At 49.0% G+C, this 24,486-nt stretch overlaps 2 protein-coding genes across 6 annotated transcripts in view; one reads left to right on the top strand and one right to left on the bottom strand.

Moving 5' to 3' along the window:
- TSPAN18 (tetraspanin 18) overlaps nt 1-8,016 on the top strand; it is a 122,907-nt gene extending 114,891 nt beyond the window's left edge. For all 3 annotated transcript variants that reach the window (XM_062577930.1, XM_062577932.1, XM_062577931.1), the window contains 3 exons: nt 187-366; nt 3,503-3,586; nt 4,339-8,016. In XM_062577930.1, the coding sequence (XP_062433914.1) occupies nt 187-366; nt 3,503-3,586; nt 4,339-4,386 (312 nt within the window). In that variant the 3' untranslated portion in view covers nt 4,387-8,016. The remainder of the gene's footprint in view (nt 1-186; nt 367-3,502; nt 3,587-4,338) is intronic.
- TP53I11 (tumor protein p53 inducible protein 11) overlaps nt 7,998-24,486 on the bottom strand; it is a 31,665-nt gene continuing 15,176 nt past the window's right edge. For 2 of the 3 annotated variants that reach the window (XM_062577934.1, XM_062577935.1), the window contains exons 2-8: nt 20,260-20,580; nt 19,179-19,342; nt 14,523-14,581; nt 14,234-14,282; nt 13,983-14,079; nt 13,039-13,140; nt 7,998-11,890 (exon numbers count right to left, since the gene is read on the bottom strand). In XM_062577934.1, coding sequence (XP_062433918.1) covers nt 11,757-11,890; nt 13,039-13,140; nt 13,983-14,079; nt 14,234-14,282; nt 14,523-14,581; nt 19,179-19,307 — 570 coding nt within the window. In that variant the 5' untranslated portion in view covers nt 19,308-19,342; nt 20,260-20,580 and the 3' untranslated portion in view covers nt 7,998-11,756. The remainder of the gene's footprint in view (nt 11,891-13,038; nt 13,141-13,982; nt 14,080-14,233; nt 14,283-14,522; nt 14,582-19,178; nt 19,343-20,259; nt 20,581-24,486) is intronic. The other variant, XM_062577936.1, reaches the window with a different exon arrangement.

Below are 24,486 nucleotides of genomic sequence, written 5' to 3'. Positions count from 1 at the left end.
AATAAAAAAAAAGTGTATGAAATAAAAGCTACAAGGTACAAGGTACAAGCACAACCCACTTATTTGGAGGCAAAAGTTGTTTTCTCTCTGCTTTGGTCCTTGAAAAACAGAGTTTGGGAGACTTCTGGTATATCCTTTTGGGTCAAAGTGTAAACTCTCTCTGCCTCTTTTCGTACCTCTCCGTAGTTCGCCTGCTGTGGAGTGAATGGACCAGAAGATTTTGAAACTCTCTCTCATGTCCTACACTTATCTTTGGAAGAAGCGATACCAGAGGCTTGTTGCCAGCGACAGCTCCAGACGCGGGAAGGGATGTTTGTCGACAAGGAAGCTTGCCTTAGCGGAGTGGAGAGATTTCAGAATCGGCAGGTAAGAAAAGCCAAAAACTGGAAGGGAATTTCACAGCAGGTACAAAGGTGGCTGTGACAACGGTGGGGAGCTAGTGAGGCTGGCAGGTCATGCCATTCTGGCTATATCTCATATCCTGATTATGTTTATACTTTTGAAATCATGGCATATGTCTGATTTTGAAAATGCTTTTTCAAAACTGTGTGGACTGCTAGGTCTATGTTGTACTCTATTAGCAGAAATATAAAGATAAGAAATATAAGATAAGAAATATAAGATAAGAAATATAAAGATGTTGACAGGTGAGGGAGGAGATTTTGTCAAGTTTTATTGTATTTCTGAAGGTTAGCACTGCCCTGAGAAGTTAGCTACCAAGCCAGCACAGGTCAGTGGAGATAGGATGGAGCTGGCCTTTAAGGGCTGCATGAGGGGTTCCAGTCAAGTTCTCAAAAACTTACTGTCAACAACATATCCAACCAAGAAATCAAAAATTAAACAGCCACAGAAAAACAGGTCTGTTTTCCAAGGAGGAGAAGTGTTGGAAAGTTGCACTTCTCTGCCCTTACACTGGTTGCAATAGAAAAAGGGCATTTCTTTTGCCAGGTCTCTCAGCTTAGCAGTACTTCCCAGAACAAGACTTAAATAATGCAATTCAGTATATCATTGACAGTGATATTACCAGTAGTGTTCTCTTTCATTTTCCCCAAGACCTGAAGTTTCAGAAACTTCCTGGCGAAGTTCTGTGTTCACCTTAGCGTTAACAAGCCCGTTGGGCTCCCTATTGACTGTATATACAAGCCTCCTTATCTCTCCAAACTAAGTAACGCTCCTTTTTTCAGCACTTGGCGGCAGACTGTGAAAGAGAGTAGAAGAGTTTAGAAGCAGTGTGTGAGCTGTTTGCTAGTCTGGAAAATGTTGGCAAAGGCAGTCTGGATGAGAGATCGTAGCAGACAGCACAGTACTGCTTCTGCCACATCTGATTGCCACAACAGATGAGGAGGAGAGAGAGAGAGACAGAGAGCGATGACAAACAGCAGGCAGGGAAGGAGGCATATGTTTTGAGAAACAGGGTTAAAGCAGGTGCCAGATCAGTGGTTTCCTGACGTGGTGATGCTGCGACCTACTGGTTCTATAGAAAGGGCAGGTTTTCTGTGACCCCTTGTCACTGCAGTGTGGGAGAAACGATGTACACAGCAAGTGTCACCAAGCACAGAGTGAGGCATTTTTGTAAAACAGGGGACTCCCAAACAGCTGTTGACTGGATTCAGGGTTTCCTGGAGCAGTCAGGCCTCCTGGGAAGCCCTGCTGGCAGGACAGCACTGGCCACGTCTGAGTGGGCTCCTGTCCTTAGCCAGGAGCTGGGCTTGCTCTAAGTTAGGTTAAGACTGGAGTTCTAGCAAACACCCAAACATTTTGTTGCTGGACTGGATGCTTTGTCCTCAAGATCAGGCTGAAAACATAGAAAGAACAGAGCTGCTGATCTGCCTTATCTTAGCAAAAGAGTGGCTGTAACAGTTCAGTTACTGCCCCAACAGGCTTCATCGCAGTGCGATAGCTACTGCGTATATTCCAGGCTGAAGGTATGTAGTAGGTGGTAAAACTGCCCAGGTCCTGTCTGCCTCACTGACTGGAGTTAGGACAGCAGAGCTCATTTGTGCTGCTTGGGATTGTTTTTGAGGTCTCTGAGCAGCTGATGCCTTGGGATGGTATTTCCTGCTCCTGCAGGAGGAGATGTCCCTGGAGGGAAACGCAGGCCTTGGAGAGGAGAGGATACAGAAGTAGGCTGATGGCTGTCTGGACATCCTCTCCCTACTCCCTTGTAGTAGAAGAAGCTGTTGTCCTGTCGTATGTCATGGTGGGGGCGATTTTTTTTGCTGAGAAGGGCACTGTCGACCACCATTGCATTCAAAAGAATGAAGCTGTCAAGTGCCTGCAGAGCCCTCCGAGCTACCGCAGCACCCAAAGGAGCATCCCATGTAAATGTCTATGTGCTGTGTCCCAAGCCTGTGACTCGTAGGCATGACTGGCTCCTTGCTGAGTTTCTGGTGCCAGGGACTCTTACTCTTGAGTTGAATTAGCTAGCCCAATTGCCAGGATGATCCTGAGGAGTGGTGAGGCCCCTCAGCACCTGAGGCAGGGCCACGTTGGGCTGCTTTCCCTGTGTCTATGTCATGAGTGGGGATAAGAGTGTTTTCTAGTGCCCAAACTGTGGACCACTCTATGCTCTCCCTTGCTCTCCTCAGGTTGTGTTTTGCACCCAGTGGGCAGGTTGTCGCGTGAACACCAGCAACGTAACAGTTGTGCTATCTTTGTAACAGCTCTGTGCATTCAGGCCATTTCCCTTTTGAGTGGAAGGGAAAGATCAGGTGATTGAAATATCACAGCTATATAGGTGGGATTCGATGTTTATGTGTGAAGGATATGCTAAGCAGGAAGGAGGGGTACATTGTGTACTGAACAAACTCCAAACTACTCGTTCCTTTTGATATGACCTGTTAGGAGACTCACTGCTGCTGATGGGTTAGAATTTTAGGCTGGGACAGCTCAGACTGGGATATGCTGCTGATTGCCAGACACAACCTGAAACTTTTTGCAGAGGATTTGCTTGCTGTTAATTCTATGAACAATGATAAATAATATTAAAGATGATGGTACCTGTCCGGCATAAATGGAGAGATTACTATAGTGCATGGCTCTGGGTTCTTCATGAAATCAACTCTCCTATACCCAGAAGGTCGGGGGGTGTTGATCCATGCTCCTGTGGAGGAAGGAAGAAAGGGTCTGGGGTGGGAAATAGTTGCTAATGTGATTGAGATAGACTCAGAAATCTCCTGCCTTGGGTTTCAATAAATAGGTCTCCTCTCTAACTAGCCTCGGTTGCCTGTCACCTGCCTTTGAGGGACCTTTCCTCTGTGCTTATTTTCTCACCATTGTAGAGTGAGCATCTCTCCTGTGCTGCTCCTCTGTGTCCTGCAAATTCCTTGTGGCTAGTTAGGAGCTGTGTGTGCCAGCTGTTCCCATTGGTGCCATTTGGGGGGTGGGGGCCATGCTTTTGGGGACTGGATCTGAGTGTACCTTATGTACAAAGCAGGGCTCTGCTGAGAGGACAACGTGAAGTGCTGCTCAGCTGTGTCTCACCACATTTTATCCTTTCTAGGGCTGTTACACTGTGATCCTGAACTCCTTTGAGACCTACGTGTACCTTGCAGGAGCCCTTGCCATCGGCATTTTGGCCATTGAGGTACCAGTGTGTTTTTTTAAAAAAATGCAGTGTCAGTAGGTGGCCAGCAGCAAGGCAAACAGGCATGTGCTCCCCCTTTGCAGGGAAAGCCATCCCTGCCAAAATGTGAGCAGCTTATTAGCTTGCGGTTTTGATTGCCTAGAGGGAGCAGGGTGCTTGGTCCCTTGGCACAAAAGGCAGCGAACTAACCAGTGCTGCAAGCCTGTAGTGCCGCCTCGTGTCGAGCCTGGCCCAGAGCTCACGGCTGCACCATGGCTGGCCACAGAGGCCCCCAGGACCCCGCCGCCTGCGCCAGGGCCGGACGGGATTACTGCCCTCGCCCTTGGAGCATCCCGACGAGCTGACCGATGTGTCTCTTGGTTAACGTGTTGGAACTGTGCCTTTGCTTTAAAAATCTCTGTTTAAGAGCCTGGAACAGCAGTGGTCCAAGAGCTTGTCTGTATGTCTCTGCTGTCCAGCATCACCTGGCTCTTTGGTGATGCACACTGAGGAACAGGCAGTTTGGTGATGAAGCCAGGCGGCTGCTGTAGTCACAGGCAGCTCAGGGGGAAAGAGGGAAGGGCAAAGCCTTCAAAAGGCAAAACAGTTTTTCCATAGCCTCCTTTTGGTGGTAGGAAGAGCCTCCCTCTCATGGTGTCAGGCTGCTGTCAGGAGGGCGGGCCAGGGTATTACAAAGGCTGCAGGGAGTTTTGCCCTTCTTCTGGAAGATGCAGCTGATTCTCGTTATGTTTTGTTTTTCCCTCCCTTCCCAGCTTTTCACCATGATCTTCGCCATGTGTCTCTTCCGAGGCATCCAGTAGGCAGCAGCCTGTGAACCACCACATTGACCCCATGTGCTCAGAAGAAGGAAGGAAAATCAAAAGAAACAAAACCCAAAAACACCCAAAAACTTTATTTTTTTTAACAAAATGGGGTAAGGGGAAAAAAGGAAAAAAAGAGGGTTGTAATATATGAATGACCAAAAGGATTGTACTTCAGGGGCTGGAACTTTGAGGTGATGTGCACTACACTGTACACCGGACCCTTGCCCAGAGCCGCCTGCAACAGCCATGGAGAAGGAGCCAAGCGCATTCGATTGCACTAGAGACAGAAGGAGCCTACAGGGTGGAGCGGGAGGAAGAGCACAGCTTCCTCTTCCGCATATCAGAGCAAGGCCGTGCCTACCATTCACAAATTTATACTGTTTTAGACAGCAAAGCACTGATGAGCAGCAACGCAGGGGCTGGATAAGGCAATGTGTTGGCCAAAGTGTATGACTGTCCAGGTGGGTTTTAAACAAGTGGTGGTGGATCATTTAAGAAACAGACGGTTGTTGTTTATGCGATTTTGGCTTTAGGTATTAATTCCTAGCCACAAAATAGAAACACATTCATCAGCGGAAGCTGATGTCCCAGAGGAGTCAAACACTTCAGTGAGGCTCGTTTTTCTCTGGAGCCCCAAGAAAGGGCAGAGTCCTAGAAATAGGACTCACATCTAAGATAGGCTGGCTGATAGTCAAGAGTTTGGTGCGCACCCTTCTGTTCTTGCTTAGATGTACTGTTCACTGTTGTGAAAAAGAAGGAGGAGAAGTGGTTCCCTGCTATGTTCCCATCCCCTGGGGAAAATAATGGGTCTGGTGAAGAGTAGTCGATGCTGCTGCCCTCCTGAGAAGTGGAAGAAATAATGTTTAAATCTTGTCAGCCTTTGCCTTTCACTTCATACTTGCAAAAACGTTTGTGGTGCTCTGTTAGCTTAAAGATTTGCAGTGGATTTCTACATGCCTTCCAGCCACAAGAGGAGTTCCAGACATGATGGAAGAGGCTGAGATTTGTCACCAGCCCCCATGCTGTTTGCCTTAAACTGTCCTGTGGCATCATTTCTGCTCAGAGAGTTTCCCTTCGGGCCCCTGACAACAGCATTAAGTCAAAATTGTTCTAGTCTGCCTGTTAGCTGTGACTGCTTCCTCTCTTGGGGTAGTTTGATGTTTAACAAACATATCATCCACTTAATCATTTAGAAATGAACTTGAGAAACGTGTGTGGGACTGGATTTTGGTCATAGCTTAAGATGGAAGTGAGGCCCCAATAAGCTCTAAGAGCACTTAGCGTGGGCCAAACTGCTCAAGCTGCTTCTCTGGTGGTGGTGATGGACTCTTAACATGGCATCGGTTTCTCTCATCTGGAAGCCTCTACTCCCTTTGCATTTGTTGTTCTTCTGCTCACTCCCCAACCCCAAATTTGTTTTGCTTGGGGGAGGACAGAAGGGGCTGGGGGTTCCTTGCTTAGCTTAGGTCTTTTTACAGCCTCCAATTAAAGAGCATTTTTATATAGGGTTAAACTAGCTCCTCTGGGAGCTGTAACCCACTGGCAAGGAAGGAGAGGGTGGAAGAGGCAGTGGTGTGGAGCTGGGAGCGGCCATCTCCAGCCTGGCTTGGCAGCAGCAGGTATTTTGGCTCTTCCCTTGCAGCACTGGCTCTCTGGCCTTTGAGCTTTCCCAAGGGCGATGTGCAGATGCTCATGAATGAACCTGCAGATGATAAGGAAGGAAGGAAACCAGCAAAAAAAGACTGGATCATAATAGCCAAGGATCCTGGCTAAATGTCCAGGTTGGGGAATCAGAATACTAAGGAACAGGAAGGAGGCAGTAGAGCTTTCCAAAGCTTTGTTTGAGAACAATTTGTTCATCGGCAAACGAAGGGGCCAGGGTAGCTAGAGCCTCTCCGTCTGCCCAAAACCACAGTCAGTGTATTCCAGCGCTGGAATATGAGGCCAGGACTGCTGAGTGGCCTCAGATGTTGCATTAAACCTTGTGGAAAGCTTTTCTTAACAGTTTTCCTCTGGACCTATTTTTAATGATGCATTTTAGCATTAAATTCTGCTCTGTTGTTTAATGAAGGAAAACAGTTTTGCTAGCCAAAACCATCAGTATTTATGCCCAGCAGCGCAGGTGCAGCTCTTAAGGGAGGAAAAATCCATTGCATGTACTAGTCTTGCAGGAAATGGGCCACTGCACTGGAGCCAACTCCAGCTGAAGGACATCGTATTGGTTCTGGGTCTGCCGCAGGAGCTGGTGTCAGTGACTGCTCTGGGGGAGGAAGAAAACCTTGACCAGAGATGTTAATCTAGATGGAGGTGAGCAAGATGAGCAGAACTGCTACCCTTTCTCACCCCCCTTGTCTCCATTTTTCACCCTTTACCCTTCATTTCTTGTGAAAAGTTCTGGATGCCTCTGGCCATGGCTTGGAGGGAGAACTGGAGGGATCACTGCCCCATTCTCTGCAGGGACAGCTGGGTTGAAGATAAAAAGGCCTCTTCCCTACCCCATGGCACTGGGGAAATAACCCAGAGCAGCCAGAGCACTAAGTGATAAATAGACTAGACTGAAATAGGATCTCTGCAGGCTTATTTCTCTTTGGCTTTCCTAATTCTGTACTGTTTTATCTGTGTTTGTTTAGCTCCTTTACTTTTCCTCTCTCCCTAATGGCTCCATTTTGCCCTGCATCTTCAACAGCTCCCTTATTCTTCTATTTGGCCTTTGTGTATTTTTTTCCCTCTCTTATCTTGTGTGATTCCCTCAATGCTCTTTTTCTGGATGAAGACTTCAAATCCTCTCAGCAGTTGGCTAGTGTACCACTGAGAACACAGCTCAAAACCAAAGCAAAGACCAGAGGGCACATTTTAAACAAGAAATGGAGAGAGCTGTAAAGATTTGTGGAAGTTGGAGAGGACCTGTGGAAGTAGGTAACAGGCAGAAGGAATTTTTCCCTTAGGGATTTTATTGAATTAGCAAGCCAGAAGGCAGACTCCTGGGCTACGGCAAGGCATGTAAATTTAGGGTTTTTTTTTTTTTTTTTGTCCATTAGTTACGTGGCCACCCCCTCTGTTGTACAGTAGACAATTCTGTGTTTTTCCAGAATAGTAGGCAGGAGAAGCAACTGTATTTTTATATTTGTTTTTAACAGCTCTGGCAAGTTCTTTTGGGTCAGGGGCTCAAGCTAAATACACTGCTTGCTGGAGAGCTCTGGGCAGGCTGGGGACCTGAGGGAGCTGCCGTGCTGCCGGTTCCTGTGCTGTATGCAGCACTGGGACCACAGCCCATGCACCTTGGATGTAATTATTAGAGCAGTCTGTGTTTGTAAGCCAAAAGCCCCTCGCTGCACCCCGGCCTCCTAGCTGTTATTTAAGGCTCAAATGACTGTCACAAATGCCTGGGAAAAGGGCTGCGTGTGAAATAATGTTTGAAATCTATTTTAAAAAACTGTAAATGTTCTTTTTATTAGATAGTGGAGCTAATTTATCCTGTATTCCCTACTGTAATGCTTTTTTATATTGAAAGGAATTTTTTTTGGTAATATAAACCAGAACACAAGCCTGAAGCACTCTCGGCACGTTTTTTTTGTGTGCATTTCGTAAAAAAATAAAAAAGAAAGATATTGTGACAGTGAAGTGAAACGGCTTTAATTTTTCACTATTTGTTTGGTGTTTAAGTACAGTCACTTTCTTACCAGAGGAGGAAGAATAAACTCAGGTACAGCAACTAAAATGAGGTATAAACTGAAGTGTATTGTCGTCCCATCACCCCCCTGCCTCCCCAACCACCCCTCAAGTAAAAACCCTAGACTAGAAAGGAGAGGCTAGCTTAGGGCAGACAGAGCCTCTCTTTTGTCACCAGCTCCAGTTTGCCAGATAGCAGTGTATATAGGCCTAAATAAGGCTATGTAGAGAGTTATGTGAACGATCAGCTTGCTTCGCCGTCAACGATGAGGACTCTACAAATGCAAGGGTTTGGGCCTGCCTAGTTGCAGGAAGGGGCTCAGCCTCAGTCCTGGCCTGTGCCTGCTCGGAGCACGGCCTTTTGGGGACACGTGGCTTTCCCCCCTGCACCACGCTGTACAAATGTAATTAGGTAATTCTTTGCAAAATTGCCTCCCAAAGGAGATGACGACAGTCCAAGATCTTCCCCCTAGTTTAACAGATGAGGAAACAGACCTGTCGGGATGAAGGGATTTTTTTTTTCTTCACAGCAGATCAGTGCCAGAGCCTGAAGAGATGCCTAAGGCTTTTGATCCCAAATTATATGCTCAGCTACCACTGGTAGCTGTGATCCCAACCCTTCCATCCTTAGGAATGTTCCCCATGCGTAGTGGAGTGAAGACAGACCCACAGCTGGTTTCTGGCAGTGCTGCAGTACTCTGCCTCAGCTCCAGCCTCAAGTGGCCTTCAGAACTCCCTCCCACCCTCACCTGCTACAAATCCATCTCTTCCAGCTGCCTGGGCTCTGTTTCATCTGTGAGGTACTGCTGGAGGAAAGGGACCAAAGCCTTCCTGTAGCAGTTGCCAGACAGGGCCGTCCATTTGCCCCATCTCACTTTGTAAGAGATGGACCTACAGCCCCAGTCCATTTTCATAGTTTATAAAACCAGTCCTATTAGGACAAGCTGCAGCAACAGACAGGAAAAAACAAGAGAACTTCATCTCTCCCCTTTTGGGGCTAGGTACCAATTAGCATTAAATCCCTTGGAGGCCACCGCCAGACTCTGTTCTGTGTTGGAGTAGAAGACATCAGATAACAAAACTAGAAGTAGCATCAGCTCGAGGTGGCTGACTGGTTTCAGTTTTGCAGAGACAGTTATGAAGCAGGGGACCAAAGAGGGATCTGACCTCACTTGATTTAAAACTCTCCTCTAGAAAGACTTAAATACACATACCTGATTTTACCATCAATGAGCCTTCGGAGAACTGCTCTCAACACAGTGTGAGAACATATGTCTCATCTCCTGGACAGCCCTTGAAAGGTACCTAATCAGGCAGCCATCTACAGATTCAAAGTCATGGTGTAAATAAGTCCATCCTAGGGCAGAAAAGGGCATCAGTAAGATGACCCTCCATTTCATTTCGCTATAAGCCTGCCTTTGCAATGGTTAATTTTGCTCAACATTCCAAGAAACAGTCTCCTCTCCTTCCTCTGCTCCCTAAACACCACTTACCAGTCTGTGAACACATTTGCCGGAACCCCCAAATTTACCTAGTTCAAGCATCTTACCTATACTAACAACTACAGCTGAAGCACTGCATTGAAGCTGCGTGTACCTGTGCCATTGCAGCTGCCCATGCAGGTGGTGTGTGCAATGAGAGCAAGAGCCACAGCCTGCCACCTTTCAGCCCCGATGCAGCAACAGGTCACTTTCTGGTATGTACTGGTCCCTGGGCTGCACTTGACCATTTCTTGGCTTACAGGGAAAAATTTTCCCTCCTAGAGCCTGACTCTTCCACCTAAACAGGTAGGCCTATCTTAAAGCTCAATTTTAGTAAAGCAGCTTGGGAGGCATGTGTGGGGAGGCTCTTGCATTCAGCTTGCTGTTGAATGTTGCCTCTGCACCAGATTCTGTTCTTTTTTTTTTCTTTTTAAAAAAAAAAATAAAAATACAATTGTATTATTTCTTGGTTCAAATATTTTCAATGTTCCTACCTGACATATTTTGCATGGCCAATAGGTGCAGTGCACACACACCGTCTCTTAAATTTATGCAGCTGCTTCTAAATACCAAGAGCACTAACAAATAACATACATACAGTAACTACCCACTAACTATACTAAGATATTTAACAGCAATAGCACTAGATCCTAACGTCATCAGTTGCTTGAAGTCTGCTGTTCACCCAAGCAGTTCTATCTGACTAAGCAGCTCCCTACTGGGATTTTGGGAGATCAGTTTCCTCCAGGGCACACTTTGATCCAGCCAATGATTGTTCATGAATAAAAAGATCCAACCGCTCTACGCGGGCTTTTGGCTTTTAGTCCCATAGAGAACAAGAATGCAGCCTGCAGATATGGACAGGAATATTCTGCAAGGAAATAGCTAGAAAGTAGGGGAAACCAGTACTGGTAACCCCAATAGGTGTTGGGGGAACTGGCCAACAAGTACGAACGTACCTTCAGTCGTTCCTTGATTGATTTGGAGAAGGCAGTAATGCCTTTGCACATTCTCCTCCTTGCCCTTCTTCATCCCCAATAAGTAGTATCTTAAGTATCTAGCGCTTCAAACTTTGGTCCTTTCTCCCCAAAGTCAAAGGAAGTAAGTAAGTGTAATGCTTGTATATAAGCTCAGCTAGAACAGGCTCCCACATCTAGGACTCATCTCACCAGCTGCTTCACACCAGTCCTGCACTGGCACTCACGCCTTGCTCTCTAATGCTACCAACAGCAAGACAGACACATGGCACCCGAGTTAGCTAACACATCAGCTGCTCTACCTCACAGCTACCACCGTGACACTGTGTCACAACTACCACAACCACCAAGGAAGCTGCACCTGTAGAAAACATGGTGAGGGGAAGGGGACAGGAGCCCAGCTCAGAAACTTCATGAAACACCCCAAACAAGGAGATTTTTGTCATGCTCAGCAAGCTGTTTTCCCAGCAGCTTCCTTCACTTCTCTCATATTACAATCCAAAAGGCTCCACTGTTCCCACTGCTACCCCTGTGAAGGGAATAAGTAAGGAGTCTTCCTCTTCTTTTGCCATATCTCCTGCCAAGCTCTGCATAGCATTCAGTGCAAAAATAAATACAGGATGGCACCTCTGGCAGCAAGGAAAGAGCAGCAGTTTGCAATTACAAACGCAGCACTGAACTAGAACTAATCCTGGCTAATTCCCAGGTACCTGACCTGTACTTGCTACAAGAGGAGCTTGCTGTAAATAGGAGGATACTCTTTAACAGGCAGGTGCAAGACTGACTGACTGACCGACCAAAGGGAGTAGCCAAGTCCTTCACTGGTTTAACTCCCTTTCTCTTCAGGGATTTGGTTTCAATGTGCTGTTCTGATTTTTGTGCTTTGTTCAAAGGGTTCAGAGCCTGTGATCCCATCGGCCAGTTTCCCCGGGGAAACCAGCTCTTTTCCCTGAGCCTGCCAGGCCTGTACACCTCCCTGAGCCTTCCTCATGCTGTTTGCTTGCCTCCTCCAGAAGGGTTTGTGGGGGGGGACCTGCGTGACACAGCTCTCCCCACACTTACTTAACCTGGTAATGCCACCAGCACCAGGTTACACACTGATTCATGCCGGTAAGTGGAAAAGAATGAAACCACTTTAGAACAGAAAGGAACTAACAAAAAAAAGTTATAATTATAATGCAAAATTACCGACACAAACTCCCCCCCACCCCCACCCTTCCCATGACATAAAGCCTGGGAATTAGACTTTCTTGGGACGGCGTCCAACTTGGTAATAATAATAAATGCTGATGAGGATGAAGAGGGCTCGGCTGACCAGGAGGAGCACGGCACCTGTGGCTATCCGGCTACTCTCAACCAGAGAGACAGTGGTAACTGGAGGAGAAGGAGGGAGATAAGGCAGAGGTTGGTGAGGAAAAAATAAATGAAATCCAAACAGTACATAGCTGTTTTCTACTGCCCTCTAACGTAGCTTGTTAGAGAGAATGCGAGAGCTTTCACTGCAGGCCACTAGTCCCACACTCGGCAAAACTGCAAGAGGGGCTCTTAAATAGCTCGATTTCACAGCCTTAAAATTAGCCACAGCTCCATGCTCCACAAAGCTCTCATTTACAGACACACTTCTTTCTTTACAAGCAACTTTATGTTCAGGCAGGCAGCCTGAAACAGATGTGTTTCCATCTTGCCCAGGTGTTAATTGGGAAATCTGCAGTTCATAAATTTGCTTTGGGATTTAACCACTTCAGTGCTGATATATACTTTCAAATGTAGAAGCATCTTTAAAATGTGCTAATTCTACACAGGCTGTCCATTTTCTGGACATCTCGCTTTTTTGTTACTAACATATCCCGTACCTAAACCGGCTCCCTTTTAACACAGTTCACGCACTGCCAATAGACACATACACACACAAAAACCCCTTCATAGTTACACGTGAAACGTGAGGCTAACAGAAAGACAAGTCCCCTAGAAAGAACCTGGACTATTATTCTCAATTTTGGTAAGACTGACAGTCTCGTTAGTCACAGATAGGCAGCTAGCTACACAAGGTGGCCTGAGCCAGCTTTAAATCTCAGGACATTTTGGGCAGGAAAATGGATGCATTAGCAGAAGCATATTTCTTTTGCACTTGGGCAGGAGGCGAGCTCCAGAACGGGCACTTTGCTGGGACCGCTGAGCAGAGGAGCCCAGCCAGGTGCAGCGGGACCCTGGGGTGCAGGATGCACTACCGGTACCCCACCTGGCCAAAACTGAGCCTGCTGCGTCGCCCCAGTACCTCATTCCCCAACTCCTCAAGCCAGCGCAGGCCCCCAGTTTCCTCCATCTAATCCTATGGACTTGTACCAAGGTTTCAGCAGTAGGTGTGACAGCTGCCACTTCCCAGTGTTTGCACCACTTGTGCCTCAGTCCTGGTGCTCACGTGGGTTGTCCTGCCCACTTCCACCTTCCCTGCCTTCCCCAGCAAGGGGATATAGGACTCAGCCAAATCCCTTGATCACTGCTCCGCGGCTGCCACTACTCACCCAGGAACTGCACGGCGAAGTAGCAGGCCTCCGTGAGCAGGGTCCAGCGGATAATGACCTTCTCGGCTGTGTACAGGGCGTTCCACATGATGAGCGAGATACCTGCGGGGGACAGCGCAGAGCTCAGCTCGGCTGCATCCCGGGCAGGGCAGCCCACAAGCCAGAGCCCGAGGGCGCCTTGCCGGCCGCTCGCAGGAGGCTGCCGAGGAAAGCAGCGGTGTGAGCGCCCTGCGCTGCCGCCCAGCCGCCGCGGCTGCTGCCTTTCCAGCCGTGCCCACGAGATGCTGCTGCAGGCCGCGGGAAGGAGCCGGCTGCCAGCCCGCCTGCACCGTCGGTGCCCAGCATCACCATCTGCGGCACCCCGCACCCAGAGGGACGAGGACGGCAGTCCAAGAGGGGCAGCCGCCCGCAGCCCGGGAGCGCTAGCCACGCGGGTGTCAGGGCGAAACAAGCCCCGCGCGTTTAATTCCCACCTCCTTTTCCTTCCCGGGCTGCCCCTCTAGGCTCCCCCAAGCCCCTCACCTGCCCGCTCCTCGACCCTCGCTTTTCCCGCGGTGGGCGGCGTGGGACGCCGTGGCGCGGGACGCCGTCGCCGGCCCCATTCTCCCGTCGCCTAGAGAACGGTTCCCCGGGTCGGGCTCCGCGCCCGGGCGCAGAGCCGGGGCCCTGCGCCCCAGCGCCAGCCTCATCTCCCCTCCCTGCTCCTGCTGGGCTATCCCGAGGGACTCCCCCCACCCCGATTTAGAGATCTGCCCTCCTCGCCCTACAGGCGGAGCCCCCTCTAGGGAAAAGTAGCAGTAGCTGAGCTTTTCCCAAGCCCCACAAAGACGTGATTTCGTTAACAGCAGCCACTTCTCCGCTCTCCAATAGCGGCCGTCCTGTGGGCAACAAATTTCGCCTCCCTCCTGCCCGCGCGGGTGGCTGCCCGGCGGGGCGGCACTCACTGAGCAGGGCTCCCCCGTAGAGCCGCACGGGCGTCCTGCTGCTCACCGGCTCCTCGTCAAAGACGGCATCGTAGAGCTGGTCTGGGAAAGCGAGCGCCTGGGGAGGGAGGGAGGGAGGGACTCGGCAGCCCGTGCCAGCCACGGCTGCGGGAACGAGCCGTCTCGGGCGGCCGAAAGCAATGCCCCAGAGGCACGGACACCGCGCGTCCTCAGAGCCACTGGCCGTGCCAAGCAGCAACGGCTTTGCTTACCATGATGGCGACTCCCGAAAACATGACGGCGGAAACCAGCTGCCAGACCCTGCACAGGAGGGAAAGGAGAGGACCCAGGATAAGCATGAGGAGATCCCATCTCCCCCTTCACCATGCCAAACACAGTTATTAGCCTGCATCCACCCTTGCTGCACCGCTGATGGAGCCACCAGTCTCCAGCGCCAACTGGAGTGGCTCCCCCCAGCCCCCCCGCGGTGCCCTTGGCCTGCCAACAGGCTGCCAGGGCAGCTCCACTGCTGGCCTCCCACGAGGCTGCGTGAGGTCTTACCTGAGTCCCAGTGGTTCCCGGACAGCAAACTTTAGTTCATTCCCCAGGACTTGACTAATCTGAAATTCAAATAGAAGACAGAAGTTGACTGAACAGGCTGTTTCCCAGCCTTAAGCCTCCATCCATCAGCCCCTGAGGAGATGCTCTAACTCGATGTGGGACCCTCAGCTCTAAAACAGGTGAGAAGAGGATGAGGAAAGGGAATTTCTCCATGATTCCATGGTCCTAAAACTTGCCAAAGACTAGTCTCATTTTTCTCAGGAGCTGCAGCCCCCTTAATGGGATCTGCTACATGCAATGGAGTGCTTGGGCAGCCTCAGTGTTAATTCTGTCCCCTCTTATGTACGTTGGGAACAGCCTCCTCCCCAGTACGTACCCCATGACGCACAGCTCGAGTCACTGACCCCACCACTGAGGCTGGCAGCCATGGAGGGAGAGTCAGTTGGGATCTTCCCATGAACGAGGGATACAAGCTTGTATACAGGAGGAGATCAGATCTGATGAGCTTTAATGAACTACAGAAACGGCTCAAAGGCCCATTCTCCATGCAGAGCTTGCTTACATGTGCCCAGCGCCTGGCTCTCCTTGGCTCAGTGCTTCCTGCAAAGCAGCTGAAGGCTGCAACTCTACTCACAGCTCAGCCAAATTACACCCATCATTTTGAAACATTTCCTCCCTTATTCTTTAATAAAGTGGATTTTTCCCTTAGCTCCAGAAACAATTCCCCTTCTCCTCCCTGAAGGTTTCTAGCAGCAATTGGGTCTCCAAGGATTGCCATCAGCTCTAATTTACCACATTGCTACAGAGCACAGACTCCAGTAGAGCTCGCTGGGTGCCACAGCATCTGTCCTACTCTTGCAAGTTCACACTGGCCAAGAGTGATGCCAGGCCATAACTACATGGAAGAGAAGCCTACACTGACAAGTGGCTGCATGATGGGACAGCGTCTGGCCTGAACCAAGTAGCACCTGGAGAGGACAAGTGGAAGGTTGTGATCCAATTAGTTGCACCCAAATCCCTTCCCTGCTCCATATCAAAGCTGTCCCGTAAGCAGGGACAGAGCGTTCCCTGCTGTATTCCTCTAATTCCAAGGGTACACATAGGACTCCAAGTTCAGAGGAAGTGCCCCAGGCACCCGAAGTGTGTGGGCAAATGCGGGGAGGAGACAGGGTCCAAGACAGAGGCCAGGCTGCTCCCAGGCTGCCAGCGCCCCCAGCCCAGTAAGACCTTGCGGTAACACTCGTCACCTCACATCTCTGCATGTCATGCATGCGTCGGCTCTCCCATTGCACTGGCAACCTCCAACCCTCCTGCACTGGCAGTGCTTCTTGTGGGAAAACTCCTGAGTGGTCTCCAGCTAGGCACATCTTGCCTTAGCTGCAATGATGTTGGGAGCCAGCAATACTGAGGCGGAGGAGAGGAGAGAAGGGCTGATGGTGTCTGCTCCGAGGCAAACAGATGGGGCAAGGCTCAAAAACTTCCCCTCTTGGGGCAGGAAGGGGCATCAGTTCAGCAGGGGCTTGCTTGAGGCATTAAGTAGCAATGCAACACTAACAACCTTCTGCCAAGCAAGCAGCAGCAGCAAGCCCTTGCCAAGCCTGTGAGGATAGCAAAGTTCAGGTCAAAGTCTTCAGCAGAAACTCAGCAGCCAGCCAGTCAGCAAGGAGAGAAGCGTATTCTGTTCCTCCTCGTTTCCAGCAATAGAAAGAGGTACCGGGGGACCTTATGAGAGAGCTCCTTGCAGCATATGGCAAGCTTAAGCAAGCTCTGCATTAGCTCCCTCTAGTCAGGCAGGAGCTTTGCCAGGAAATCCTCTAGAGAGCATTTGACTCAGAGCTCCTGAGGGATGTGCCCTTATTCCCCAGCTCTAGTATTTTGCTGGGATAGATCGTGCACTTTTGCTTGCAACCCAGAGCAGCACCACAATGTACTCTTAAATCATTGCTCTAATTTTCTGGGCACCGGTATTGGAGTATGATAAGCAGAATAATTGGTTGAGCTTTGTTCCTAAGGCATCAACTCCAAGCTATCTAATGGGTGTCTTGACAGAAAAAATTCAGCAACGGATTAAAGCAACTTCAAGGCAGAGTTCACTGTTACTATGAAAGCAATTTCGGGCAGCTTTTGTACATGTGCCAGGGAAGCACGGCACTGCTCTGCTAACGGGCTGCACTACTCTTGTCATGCCAGCCTTTCCCCTTTGCTTTAGGGAAAGCTGACAAAGCTGGGAGCCCTGTTTTTGCCAAAGAGGCTGCAGAAGTTGGATGATGAAAAGCTATTTTTTTCCAGGGAACAGATGTCTCCTTTCCTTTACTACAGTAATACTGGCTTTTGGCTCTCAAAGTAACTCCATGACTTTTCAGACCATGCATATGGGACACAAACACTACCAGCCTGTCCCCCCCCCCCCCCCCTGCACAAGTGTGCAGCACTTCTGGCCCACCTGGCCTTAGTGGCCTCCCTGGGAGGGATATACCCCAGCATCCAGCGACTGCCACTGCTCCTTACTTCCACAGAGGCTTCTCCAGTGCAAGTTCCCAGCTGAGGGGAGGCTGCTGCGGTTTCTTTCAAGTGTTGCTGAATGCCTGCTTCCTCCCCTCCTGGCAAATGCCCCAGGAAGAGCTTCCCCCCAGTTCATGCTGCAAAACCAGCACCTGAATCTAGTCTAGATGGGCTGCAGAGAGAGGGAAGGGGCAGTTCTCGCCCAAGCCCCTTTGATGGCCATCACATACAAGATTTCAGGTTGAATTAAAATCTAGCCATGAGCTATGTACAAGAGATGGAATGACATGACACTTTCTCCATCACCACACCCCGCTTAGCCTAAGAGCCCTTTCCAAATTTCAAGAGACAAGTGCTTGGTGGGGGACAGCTGCACTCCTCCAGGGGCTGGGGCGGTGCCTGGGTAACATTGCCTTCAGCATGCTCCCATGTTCGCTCCAGCATCTGCCTCAGCTCCTGCACAATGCTGGGATGGGAGGTATATGGCACCATCCTCTCCTCCCCGCCAGCAAGGCCACACTGAGTAGAAGGGCACTGCCAGGGCATTTGCGGACATGGTTGGTCCCAGGGAGGCCTGGCTCCTTCAAGACACAGCTCATCTCTGTCTTCTCCAGCATCTTACACTGCCTGGCATTTGCAAACGCTGCCAAAAGCTTCAGTGTTACTCCCCTCGCACAGACACTGCTAAGAGCAAAGAGCCATTTCTAGATCTCCATAAGAAGCGTTTTGTGCATGTCTGCAAAAAAAAGAGGCTATTGGGTGACAGACAAAAAGAAGGGTGCTTTTGTTCCCCTGCATGGGAGGAAGATACAGTCTGAGTGAGAGATGAGTTTGTGTAGGAAAGAGCACGTCTGCCTGAATTCTCAGAAGGAATATAAGCCACCCACATAGTTATGTATATTCCTAAATTTAAAAAGCAACATCTCTAATAAGGTGAGAACACCAGCTTGCAGCTCCAGGCCTGGCCGCCCCCACAGGCCTGGCAATGCCACCCACTGCTGTCATTCTCCTCTATCACACTCCAGATGTGGCTGCATCTGAGTTTCTAACAGAAAACAAACAGAAAACTCAACCAAGATACCACGAAGAACTAGATGCATCAAAATGGAAATAAAGAGACTCGAGTTACCAGAGTCGCGCTGCATACCTGCTATGGCTACATCTACACAGACAGCTGAACTCAGAAGTGCATGTTAGTATAGCTCATTTCCACACACAGAGAAGTCCTTTCTTCACTCAAGCTGCCTGTACGCAGCATTTACTCCCTGCCTCTCTCTTGCTCTGGCACAGCCACGGGAAGTTGTGTGATCTGAAGAGACACCCTGTCCTCATCTCCACCCTGCCTCAGCTCAGCGAGGGAGAAAAGCACTAGCAGAGAACAGTGTCACAGCCATGTTCTACAAGCTCACTCTCCAGGAGTGCTTTAAAAAAGAGATAACAACAAAGGAAAATCACTTTACATATGCAATCTCTTCTTTCTCTGCTTTTGAAAGACCATTAAGACCACCTGCCAGCAATTTGCTGTAGAGACAAAGCCAAAGGGAAACAGTGAGCAGAAGATCACCTGGCACATAGCTGGCATTCAGCCATACATCGGGATGGCTGTGAAGTTGCTGTAGTTGCTTGAAGCTAGAGCTGAAGTTCAACGGCCTAGGGGCAAATCCATGCAGACGGGCCTCCTGCTCAGTTTCAGGGTCATCACTCTTGCAGACATGAGCTACAGCAGTAACCCATCAGGGACCTCTTGGTGAAGGGTACACTTCACAGCTAGGAGGATGCTGGATTTCACAGACCCCCAGGCTCATTTCTGGGTGGTCTTTTGCCTCCTCACATCCCTAACTCCACTGACTAGTCTCTTGTGTATACTCCCTGCAGCACCTCCTCCATCTCCATGCACTTCTGCTCTTTCCTGCCCTTCCCTAGTAATTGAGAATTATTGTCTAACGGACAGCTTCACTACCAGGCACTTGGAGAGGACACACAACTCGTTGCTTAGTTCATCTGCCCAGGATAATATGGCCTTGGTCCCACCATTCAAGCCAATCTCCTTCCGCTACAGTCTAGATTCAGATGGAGGGTCATGTCACAGAGCCCCGTCAGCACCCCAGGGCCAGCCAAGCTCCCACCTGAGCATAGTATTAATGTGTTTCTTACCTTTGACCTATGAACCTCCCCGTCGTCATCTTCTCCACCAACCCCCAAGATCTTCCGTGTCTTGAGCCGGCTCACCAGGTCTGTCTGGCTGTGCTTCTTCATCAGTGGTGGGGGCTGTTTGGTTGCCATGGCGATGCACAGGCACTTGCCCGTTTGGCTAGAAACTGTGAATTACAGAGTTGAGAAAAATCAGGAGTGCTGACCAAGAGCATCCCCCTCGAGGTACCCGAGGCAGCGAGCGGGTCAGCTGGCAGATGTGGCAGTGCTGAGCCCCGTGTGGGCCAGGCAGGATCTGCAGTGAGGGGCCACGCACGTGACTTTCACCCACTTTAGTCCACCCCACGGTGCATATGGTCACACAGATTTCACTCTCTCCCAGAGCTGCACAAAACCAGCATCCAGCCAAGCACCGGCTGCTCAGAGAGCACGGGGGCAAAGAGGAGGCCCCTTCCTCCACTCAGGGCAGCTCTCTGGAAAAGGGGGTGCATGGCACACTGTGACCACAGCCCCCCAGTTGCACTGGTGAGCAGAGAGTGACCAGGCAGCCACCAGAGGGACGTGTCTGGGATGCAGACACTCACCCCTTCAGGGCCCAGAGGAGGCACTGAGCCATGGGGACCACAGTCTCCCCCGAGGCACTGCCCGGGATAGAGCTCCAGCTCACGAGCTGGTAACGTGCTTCATCCCCAGAGCTTGGTTCCCTACTATATCCAAAGCCTGAGGAAATTCTGTCCAAAGAAAATAAATCAAGACAGAATTTCTCTCATATAGAAGCCGAAGTGACTGAAAATCCACCAAAGATCTGCAACTTAAAACACACTTTTCACAGCTGCTCCAGTTAAACCTCTGCTCTGTGTGCTCTTATCTTCCTAATTATAGCAGCAGGGTGAGCTTTGCTATTTGCTTGGCACCTGTCTTGTTGCAAGGGATAGGAGAAGGGAGCATGGCCAATGCAAGGCCCCAGCCGGGCCAGCTATGAAGTCCTCGCACAGGAGCATGCTCCGCTCTCGTTGCTCCAGCCAGGCTGCAGACAGACACTATGAGGAAGTCTTGCGCACCACTGTCTCCTCTGCTGTCTCACCTTGAGGGCTGATAGCCTTTCACTCTTGGTTGTGTGTGGTTTTTTGTGGGAAAAAAAAAAAAAAAAAAAAGTAGGCAGGAAATGGTTTTGCCGTCACATGAAACTTCACAAGGTTTAAAAAACAAAAACTTCCTGTTATGCCAGCAGACAGCTCTTCATCTTTCCAAGCACTTCCCTTACTGGCTGAGCACTGGGGAGGCCTCGTGTTCAGTTCAGCATCAGGCTACAATGCAGCACTCGTAGGCCACTGCAGGCAACTCATTTCTGCATGCCAGGAGACGTTCTCAGGTCCAGAGAGAAGAAATCTGAGGTCACCACGATCTGTCAAAGAAAAATCAGAGCAGCACCCCTTTAGCGTGGCAGCCAGGAGCCCTGTAACAGATACCTGCTGCTCATCAGCTCCCCGCCTTTCCTTTGCTTCACTTCTGTCTCTGTGGCCAAAGGGAGGGCACCAATGGTGCTGGTGAGGGCAGGGAGGTCCTGAGCTTCAGGGAGGATATTTGACTTTGCCCAGTCAAAGTTGGCTTCACAAGCAGTTCCTATCTAGTGATGCAGGCAGAGAACTGCTCACTGGGGGAAAAATGCTGGTGACTCGAAACTGGTAACACAAAGAGACAAAAGGAACGAACAAATGACTTAACAGTCGCATTCAGCCTTAATGACAATAGCTCTGAAAAATATGGTCTCTGAATTTCCATCTGTCCCTGTGCAATTGTTTCCCTCTTTTATGAGACAGGACAACTTTCAGACTTCATTTTTCATAAAGACATATGAAGTGCCTGTTAAGAAATAAAAGTAGCAGCACTACACACTGCCCCTTTCAACCAGGATATTTTGATATGCACACAAGCTCATTAAACAAAAGGACAGCAACAAGCTTCACTGGAACATGCTATAGATGTTTTTGATCTATGAGCCACAGTCCAGCCTATCCCAGCCTAAGGCAAAGTCCGAGGCCCTTTAGGAGCACGATACCTCTTGACTGTTTTCCAGACAAGGACTCATTAGATGATGCTTTGCATTGTGTCCTTCCAGCTGTGCACTACACCCTTCTGTTGCCATTTTGAGCTAAATATCATGCAGATCCCAGATATTTGTTTGTCCTCCCCTCCCCTTTTTTTCTCCTGTAAGATCCTGTAGCCCTCATGTTCTGCAGGAACATACCAGCCCTAGATCTGCAAGTAACTAGAGGCAAGTTCCTCCCTAAGACTGTGCTGCTTCCTGGGAAACAGAAGATGACAGCAAATAGAAAGAGGAAATAATAGCTAGGATACACACAAGATCAAAATAACTTTCAGAAGCTTAGACAGAAAAGGTAACTCTCATGTAAGCATGATGTAAGGGAAGAGGTATCAAGAGTTCCAAGAAATCACTCTGGAGGATCCTCCAATCAAAACAGCCTGGAAACCCTTGGTTCAGAAAGTCTTTCCTCCTAATTCGTCTTCATCTTGGCTCAGTTGAACACAAAAACAAATTTCCATTTGCCACTACATCATCCCAGAATCCCATAAAAGACTCTTCCATGGGTACCAAACAGCTCATCTAGTCCATGCAAGCACAGAGCTCAAGCACAGGTAATCCCTCACCCTAATCGAACAATTGAGTTTTCACGTGGCCATAAATTCTGTTCTCCTCGGATAGCCATGGGAAAAGAGCTGAGGGAGTTCTGAAATGAGAGGTGTTGGTTATTTTGGCATCATGCATGGAAGTGTAGTCCCACTGCCCTGTAAGGGATTTCCCTCTCCCTGAAAAACCATTCTCTATTAGTTCTCCAACTGTTCTTGCATGGTTGTCCATGCAAGAGTAGCTATTCACTTTCTGAAAACATTCAAAGAGCACCAACATAATTCTTTCTGTGACACAAGCCTATATGTTTTTTCTGAAACAATGCAAAGACTGAATCCTGTCCTCACAGGTTTACTAAAATGCTGTGAGCAGACCACAGGCATAATGCTCCTCGGCAAGCAGTTCAGCTGCTTAGGGCTCTGCAGGTTGTTCTTTCGGATTGCACAGTTTTTGTTTTTGTCTTTTTACGCAGAGGAACTAATCCTAGCTTCTGTCAGGCACCTGAAAGTCACCACAGCACACAGTCAACTGCAGCAGCCAGGGGCTAGAAACACTTCAGAAGTGAGACAATGGAGAATGACAACTGAGGAGGGAAACCACAAACCACATGCCATGCATCCTGATGTAGGAATGGGTAAGAGCCTCAAAAGATAGTTGCTTGTAGAAAAGTTGGAAGAATTAACTTGTTTGGATTTTGTTGACCCAGATTGTCAAAATAACTGGTGTGCACTCAAATCTAACAAATCTTCACAGAAAGCCCACAACGATACATCAAAAAAAAAATTTTTATCTCCTTTTTTAATTCTTCTACTGCAATTTCTGCAGTCCTTTCTGTTCCTAGGAGGCCCAAGGATCATAAGCTTTGGTATTAGGTGGTTTTCCACTAGAATTCCCCTGCTATCAAAACCAGAGAAAGGCCTGTGATATTTGTAGCCCATCTTTTCTAACCAAGAGTAACTAGATCAACTGAGAAAGAGCATATCACTTTTGGACACTTTCCTTACTTGTCCTGAGCCACAGGACCACTCTAATGCCACCCCACATTAGCCAAGCGAAGCCAAGACAGGGTCACTGCTAACAATGAGCAAGCAAGGAGGGCTGCCTCCATCAACATCCCCCCTCCCCCATCAGTGACATGGAGAGCCCAGTCTCCCCTTTTGCTGCCCCATAGTCTCCTGCTACAGAGACTATCTCCCTGACCAAAGGGCAGGGTGCAAGTTTACTGCAGACCAACTGATTTCCAATCAGTGACATGGATTCCTAAATGACAGCTACTAAACGAGTATTAAGTGCTTGATCTTCATTGTGCCTGCTCCTGGGACACAGGCAAGAATGGCCAAGAGTGAAGGACTGACATTGGGTGCACCAGATACAAGTTGTCAGATGGTCAGGCCACTGTAAATACTCTACCTATTCAATTGCAGGGCTGGTGGGGAGCAAAGAGGAGGGAGATTTGCTAGAAGAGGCAAAAATCTGGCAACAGGAAGGCAGCAGGGTCTGAGCAGCAGCATCCTACTGGTCCCATGGTCACTAAAGCACCTCACGGAGACCAGTGTCCTCAGGCTTGCTGATCTTCAGAGGACCTGGGATGCTGAGTTTGCTGTTCATACAACACTAGCCTGACACCTCCAGGCACCTCCCAGCTGCTTCCCATGAAGGCCAGCTGTCCACACCTCCTGCTCCATCCTTTTCACGGTCAGAGATTCTGGGGGAGCAGGGAGATATCTCAAGACCTACAGAATCTCTTTTAAGGGCAAGAAGTAAAGAAAGGGGATTGGGGTTAAAGAAGGACTTGATGATTCATAGACTAAGACAGAGATAAATGGCTCTATGATTATGAAGACAGTTTTTCCATTCTGACTACAGGCCAAAAGATCAAAAGTTTGCTTTATCAGCTGTCTCAACAGTTGCCTTCAGGCCAGGAGTTGGAAATTTATGCACATCATCATTAGTGCTGCTCCCCCATTAAGAATTTCCAATCATTTGTGGTACCATTGGCCAAAAGCCAGGACTATATAGGCCTGATATAATGCCAATAAAATAGTCAGTGAAGGCCATTCTGATACATAAAACCACACTCCCACTGTGCTAAGCACAGCTATAGCATGGCCCAGCATCAAATCCTGTGTCTCATTATCTCCCTCTTTTAGAGAAAGAGCTGGTCTAATGAACACTGAATATTAATAACGAGCTAATAAATGCATTAGCGTTAATTCAGTGACATTCAAATAGAAGATGCGAAGGATTTGAAAACTTTATACTTACATTAATGTATCCTGACACACTAAGAAATTAGAGGATGTTTTCTATTAGCCTGTGCATTTTCAAAAGAAAACTTCTACCTCCTCCTTCTCTAGTGATTCTTTTCTTCTTAATCCTTTTTCTGAGCATCGCAATGGCTGCACAGATCAATCACCACACACGGGTGATTCTTATTCCCCCATAGTTCTCAGTGATGGGCAGCGCCTAAATGCAACTAAAAGACCTTTTTTCTCTGAAATCCCTTTTCTTCTTTTCAGTGTCTCTCTTTCCTTGCTCAGCTCTGTTCAGTATATTGTATTCAGTTTTGACAGCTACTGCTTACTGGTGCAAAGAAACCTCACCGGTGCCATGCTAAAGATAGCTCAGTCTCTCCCCACCTCTTCCCCAGCACCGCTGCCT

This window comes from Rhea pennata, chromosome 5 (genome assembly GCF_028389875.1).
Source record: "Rhea pennata isolate bPtePen1 chromosome 5, bPtePen1.pri, whole genome shotgun sequence".
NCBI classification, from domain to species: Eukaryota; Metazoa; Chordata; class Aves; order Rheiformes; family Rheidae; genus Rhea; species Rhea pennata.
Note: the sequence above shows the minus strand (reverse complement) of the source record. Positions and strands in the feature narration are given on the sequence as shown.